Source organism: Octopus bimaculoides, chromosome 8, assembly GCF_001194135.2.
Source record: "Octopus bimaculoides isolate UCB-OBI-ISO-001 chromosome 8, ASM119413v2, whole genome shotgun sequence".
NCBI lineage: Eukaryota > Metazoa > Mollusca > Cephalopoda > Octopoda > Octopodidae > Octopus > Octopus bimaculoides.
In genome coordinates, this window is record NC_068988.1 from 30561624 (window position 1) to 30568856 (window position 7233).

Genomic DNA, 7233 nt, shown 5'->3' on the forward strand with positions numbered 1-7233 from the left:
AGTGGTGGTGGTTGAGGCAGCAGCAGTTGACTCAGAATCATTGCTCTTCTTCATCACTTGTCTGCGTTCATGCGGAACGGCATTAAGTGTTTTCGCCTCTGGCATTAGGAGCGGGAAGTCGGCCTCGTTGAAAACCTTAGCCATATTCGTTTTAAAGAATATGGCTAGGAACGAGGAAGATATGTTTGAATTTTTGGAAATAAGGCTCTAAATAGAGCTATTTCCGATTTGAAAAATATATGTTCACGAAGTATTTTGTGTTATACACAACTTATACAAAATTTTAAAACAAAATAGGTCTTTTAAGAGGTGAAAAATGCAACTTACATGGGAGCCGATGTGTCTACCGTCCGTCCATGATGATAGATAGATATAGATAGATAGATATATAGATACATACATATATGTATACATACTTAAATACGTATGAACATACACACATATACATAAATACATACATATATACATACATATATACATACACACATACATACACATACATACACACACATACATGCATACATACATACATACATACATACACACACATACATATATACATACATAAATACTTATGCATACATATATACATACATAAATACTTACACATACATACACACACACACACACACACACACACATACATACATATATACATACATATATATATACATGCATAAATACATACACATACACATATATACGTACAGAGAGAGAGAGAAAGAGAAAGAGAGGGAAAGAGAGAGTGAAGATACATGTCATAGTGGTTAGAGTACTTGTCCCACGATCATAAGGGTGTAAGTTCAATTCCCAGTGATGTGTTGTGTCCTTGAGCAAGGCACTTTATTTCACAATGCTCCAGTTCTCAGCAGACAAAAAATGAGTGGTACCTGTAATTCAAAGGGGGGGGGGCAGCCTTGTCACATTCTGAGTCTTTCAGAATCCCCTTGAAAGCTATGCTAATCGTACATGCGTCTGTGGGGTTCTCAGCCACTTGCATGTTAATTTCCTGTGCAGAGTGTTCCAAGGATCAGCCCAACTGGAGCACTCCTCATCGTAGCCGACAGAGTGCCAGTTATGTTTATATATGTATATAGCAACAAACCTGGCTATGTGGTAAGAAGTTTGCTTCCCAACCACATGGTTTCAGGTTCTGTCCCACTGAATGGCACCTTGGTCAAGTAACTCCTACTATAGCCTCAGGCCAACAAAAGCTTTAGCAATGGATTTCATAAGAGGAAACTGAAAGAAGCTTGTTGTATATATGTATATGAATGCGTGTGTGTTTCTGTCTGTCTGTCCCGACCACCACCACCATTTGACAATCAATACTGCTTTATTCATGTCCTCATAACTTAGCAGTTGAGCCAAAGAGATTGATAGAGTAAACATCAGATTAAAAAAAATAAGTAATTACGCTGATTTGTTCAACTAAACCCACCAAAGTAGTGCCCCAGCTTGGCCACAGTCCAATGACTGAAACAAGTAAAAGGTAAAATATATATATATATACACATATGCACAGATGTGCACCTTGCTGCATACAGATGTGCACCCTGCTGCAATTTCACACAAACAAATATGACCGATGACTCCTCATATATATCACATTTGGGGTCAGTTTTCTAAACAGCTAGTTTACAAATGGTTGCTAAAAGGTTCCTGGCTTTAAGGGTATTGCAAAAGACCTGGCTGGAAGCCAAGCCTTCCAAGTTCTTTCTCAGGGCTTTGAAAGACTGAAGGACTGCTGTGTGAATCCGAGAAGGAAATATGTTGAATATTGTAATTAACTTATCCTCCTGTATTTTTTTTTTTACTCAATGCCAGGGACTTTTCCCCACTCCCTCAAAGAATAATAATGCTAATGTAAACCTATTGTGGAATAATTCCTAAAATTAAATTTCAAACATCTCTTTATGCCTTAATGTAAATGCAGGCAGGGCCAAAGCTTTCAGAGTGGTACTCAGCCAGGCCACGCTCGAAAACCGAAACCAGTAAGAGCTAAAAGTAAGAAATAGAAAATAAGGATTTCATCAATTACATAATTCAGTAGTCATCATCATCATCATCACCATTTAGCGTCTGTTGTCCATGCTGGCATGGGTTGGACGGTTTGACTAGGACTGGTAAGATGAGGGGCTTCACCAGACTCTAGCCTGATTTGGCATGATTTCTATGGCTGGATGCCCTTCCTGACACCAACCACTCCAAGAGTGTAAGGGGTGCTTTTATGTGCCACTGGCACGGGTGTCAGTTTGCATGCCACCAGTATCTGCATGAATGTGATTTCACTTGGTTTGATGGGTTTCCTTCTCAAGCATAGCATATTGCCAAAGGTCTTGATCATTTGTCTTGCCTCCATGAGGTCTTGATCATTTGTCTTGCCTCCATGAGGTCTTGATCATTTATATTGTCTTTATGAGGTCTTGGCCATTTGCCTTGCCTCCATGAAGTCTTGGCCATTTGCCTTGCCTCCATGAGGTCTTGCTCATTTGTCTTGCCTCCATGAAGTCTTACTCATTTATCTTGCCTCCATGAGCTCTTGGTCATTTGCCTTGCCTCCATGAAGTCTTGCTCATTTGTCTTGCCTCCATGAGGTCTTGCTCATTTGTCTTGTCTCCATGAGGTCTTGGCCAAATTGCCTTGTCTCCATGAGTATGTATATAAACTCAGCTGAGTTAGGCCAACAAATTAAAAAGCTTGAAGTATTCTCAGTTCACCACCAGTGACAAATTTATCTTTCATTCTTCCAGTTTAGATAAAATAAATTGCTCATTGGATAAGGAACAATTTGCACTGTGTGGGGGCCCAGCCTGTCAAAGAATAGACCCGACATTTCCTCTGCATGTCGTAAAAGGTGACTGAAAGAGATCAAGTTAGGGTTTGCACTCCATTCTCATAAAAACCCTCACCAGTGATCATTATCCAAACAGAGTCATGGGTTGGACGTTTGTCACCTGAGTGGTGCGAAGGAGTCATCCACCAGGAAGAGGGAATCACCAACAAAACAATAAATGAAGTGATGCACTGTTACATCACGTGGCCCCATACCAGCACTACCACCACCACCACCACTACTACTACTAAGAGTCTACTTAATCTATGATACACACATTTCAAATTTATAGTTTTGTGTCTCATCTTTATATTTCTTATTTGTTTATTACAGATAAAAATCCTTGCGGATCCAATAATGGTGGATGCAGCCACCTTTGTCTCCATTCACCACCTGATGACTATGTCTGTGCATGTCCAGACTTTTTTTTCTTGGATGCAGATAACAAGACATGCATTGCCAATTGCAGCACTTCTCAGTTCCGTTGTGGAAAGGGTGATGCACGATGTATTCCGTTCTATTATAGATGTGACCAAGTTGTTGACTGCCATGATGGCTCAGATGAATTAAACTGTCGTAAGAATATTAAAATAATAATCATGAAGAATATTAATCCTCAATAATTAATCCTCAACATCACCATCATCAATATCATCATTATCATCATCATCATCATCATTTAACATCCATTGTCTGTGGGTTGGACAGTCTGACCAGGGCTGGTAAGCTGAGGGGCTGCACCAGGCTCCAGTCTGATTTGGCATGGTTTCTATGGCTGGATGCCCTTCCTAATGCAAACCACTCTGAGAGTATAATAGGTGCTTTTTCGTGCCACCAGCATGGGTGCCAGTTGCGTGACACCAATATCTGCCACAATTATGAGTTTGCTTGGCTTGATGGGTCTTCTACTCAAGAGCAGCGTATTGCCAGAGGTTTCTCTCATTTGTCATTGTCCCCGTGAGGACCAGCACTTGAAAGGCGATTTTTACGTGCCACTGGTATCAGCCACATTACCTCCATAAGGCCCAATGCACAAAAGGTGCTTCTTATGTGCCACCGGCACAGGTACCAATTACATGACATCAGCCATGACTATGATTTCACTTGTCTTCCCCTGCACGGCATATCACCAAAGGTCTTGGTCACCAGTCAGAGCCTCTGTGAGGCCCAGTGTTTGAAGATCATGCTTCACCACTATATCCCATGTCTTCCTGGGTCTCCCTCTTCCACAGGTTCGCCCCACAGTTAAAGATCAACTTTCCTTTATGCATCTGCCCTCATTCATACATATCACATGACCATACCAGCGCAGCTGTCTCTCTTGCACACCACATCTGATGCCTTTTATGCCCAACTTTTCTCTCAAGATGCACACTGACATTGCACATCCAGTGAAGTGCGCTGGCTTAATTTCTTTCAGGCCTACGCATGTCCTCAGCAGTTACAACCCATGTTTCACTGCTGTGTAGCATAGCTGTTCACACACAGGCATCATACAGTTGTGGGGCATAGGCAGAGGTGTTTGTTACTATGCTATTCTGAAAAACTAGTCTGAGCTTAAGTACCCTATCACATACCCTGACTACCTCAATCACCTTACTTACCCATTTCTCTGCTAGAAGTGTGCCAACACCTCCTCCCCCATTACAGTTGCCCTCCCAGAAGAGTTTATACCAATGCCTTTTGCCTGTGAGGAAGCTGGCTGAAGCGACTCTCCACTGAACTTCTTGGATACAGCACACATCAACATGTTTCCTTTCAAGCATCTCAACAATCTCCCCAGACTTAGCTTTCAATGGGCCAACATTGACCATACTGAGTCTGACTGAATGTAAAGGGAAACCAGGGGGTAATGTGGAGAAGAGGAACTGCAGCTTTCGGCATCTGAAAAGAAGGTTGTAATGAGCATTTGCCACCAAACGTGTCATAGCAGTTGTTCTCTCATTATTCCACCATCAATTAATTTACGATATGCATAAAACATATTAAAATAATAATTATAACGTTTTACATCCATTTTAGCTAACAGTGATTTTATGTGTGTGTGTGTGTGTGTGTGTGTGTGTGTGTGTGTGTGTGTGTGTGTGTGTGTGTGTGAATGGGTTGTTTATGCTTTTTATGCATGTTTCATTAAATACATCATTGTATTCAAATTTAACATCTTTCTTTAGCTTTTAACGGTTGAAAACAATGGATTCCTTCACAGTCTCTTTTCTGGAGAATTAAACTGAATGTATTTGGCATTTGTGTTGCTTCTTATGTAATGATTGAATTTATGAAGCCTTTCCTGCCAAAGTTTACAGCTTGGTGCCCTTCCTAATGCCAACCACTTTACAGAGAGAGTCGGATGCTTTTTTTTTGTGACTCAAGCACCAGTGGGTTCCCGAAGTAACTTACAAGATAAAGACTCCTCCGCTGGTGGGAGTGGCACTGAAGGGAGTGGCAGGTTTGTGCCAATTGATGAAAAGTTAAAAGAATAATAGGGGGATAGTGATAGGTGTCACTATCTGTAGAAGAGATACAAAGATACCCCAGCTGGAAGGGACAGGAGAGAAAGACAGAGATGGAGAAATTGAGAGAGGTTGTTGTGGATATGTGTCAGGACATACCCTATAACCTTATGTATGTATAATATATATATATATATATATATGTGTGTGTGTGTGTGTGTGTGTTCTCATATAATGATATCTCCACAATGTATTTGTGAGATAAACATGTAATCGTTACCAAAATAGCAAAGATTTCTCCCCAAAGGTCTATAGTAGATTCCTTATGGATCGATCTCTTTGGTTATATATCAAAAATTTAAATGAGAGTTTTGACGCTAATATCCATTATTATTGAAGTTTATTACCTATGTCAACATTTCTGTATAAGGTTAGATTTAACTGTCAATTCAAGTTAAATAAGTAAATAAGTAAATATATATATATATGTATATGTATGTATGTATGTGTATGTATATATATATATATATATATGTATGTATGTATGTATATATATATATATATATATATATATATATATATATATATATATATATATATATATATATATATATATATATATATACATACATATATATACTATATATATATACATAGTGTATGAGAAAAAGGAACCAGAGAAACTGACATATAGACATCAATTCATTAGAACATAATCCGATTCTAAACAATATCAAACTCAATTTCACCTACAATTATTTCCTTACACAATTAATTTAAGAAATTAAATTAAATTAAATCATATATCAATTTCTCTGTTTTCTTTCTCCCATACATAAAAAATAGTATACCCATAACCATCAATGTGAAGCTAACATGTTTTGTTCTTCACTGATGTACTCGATAAAACCAGGGAACTTGGATGCTGACATCCTTTTAAGAGGATTTATATCCTTCATTTAATTAGAATATTTATAGAGAGAGAGTGAGAGAGGGTGGGTTGATAGATACACACGCACACACTTAGATATGTTTATGTGTAGTATTTTTCTATATATGGCTTTTATTTTAGCGGAATCCACATGTCAGCCACACACTTTTACCTGCAACAATCGAAACTGCACATATTTCTACCAGATATGTGATTCAAAAGATGATTGTGGTGATGGATCTGATGAATATAGGTGTGACGAAAATCACTGTGCCCCCTGGTTATTTCGGTGCAATAGTGGCTACTGTGTGTACCGTTCCTGGCAGTGTGATGGTATCAATGACTGCTTGGATAATTCAGATGAAGACATAGCCCTTTGTGGTGAGAATATTTTCATTGTTCCTTCAAATAAATTATTTGCCCTTTTATCTTGCTAGATTTCCATTTCATTTAAACCCTTAATATTCAGAGAACTCTGTCAAATGTAAAGCCTATTTATTCAAATAGTTTTGTTTTAATCACAGACAATCTCTTAGTTTTAACATTTCAATGATGTGATTGTTTATTTTTAGAATGATGTTGTAGGGTAAGTGTTTGAACATAAAGTAGGTTACATATTAGGACCACAAATAGTCAATTGAAATGCTAAAGGGTTGAATGTTCATTTTTTTTTTTTCCTGGATTCCTTAATTTGGCATCACAGATTTTTTTTCTTTTTTACCTTCTTTTACTTATTTAAGCCATAGGATTGCAGCCAGCCTGTGGCTCTGCCTTGTATGGTTTAGTCAAACAAATTGACTTTTTTTCCAAGCGTTGGTGTTTATTCCATCAGCTTCACATAATCACATTACAATTATTAGTTCATCATTTGACATGTTTGCATTCTGCACTTGATTCAATTTTTGCCCCACAGACCAATATTATTAGGAGTATAGAATGAAAGCTCAGTCTAAAAAACTTAATTCATTTCTGAATTACAATGGTAAGAGTTCCAGTTGATTCAATCAACGGAACAG

At 38.3% G+C, this 7233-nt stretch overlaps 1 protein-coding gene across 1 annotated transcript in view; it reads left to right on the top strand.

Moving 5' to 3' along the window:
• Nucleotides 1-7233, top strand: part of LOC106881999 (low-density lipoprotein receptor-related protein 2) — an 84414-nt gene that overhangs the window by 69878 nt on the left and 7303 nt on the right. The window contains 2 exon segments of the mRNA XM_052969906.1: nt 3170-3412; nt 6359-6598. Coding sequence (XP_052825866.1) covers nt 3170-3412; nt 6359-6598 — 483 coding nt within the window.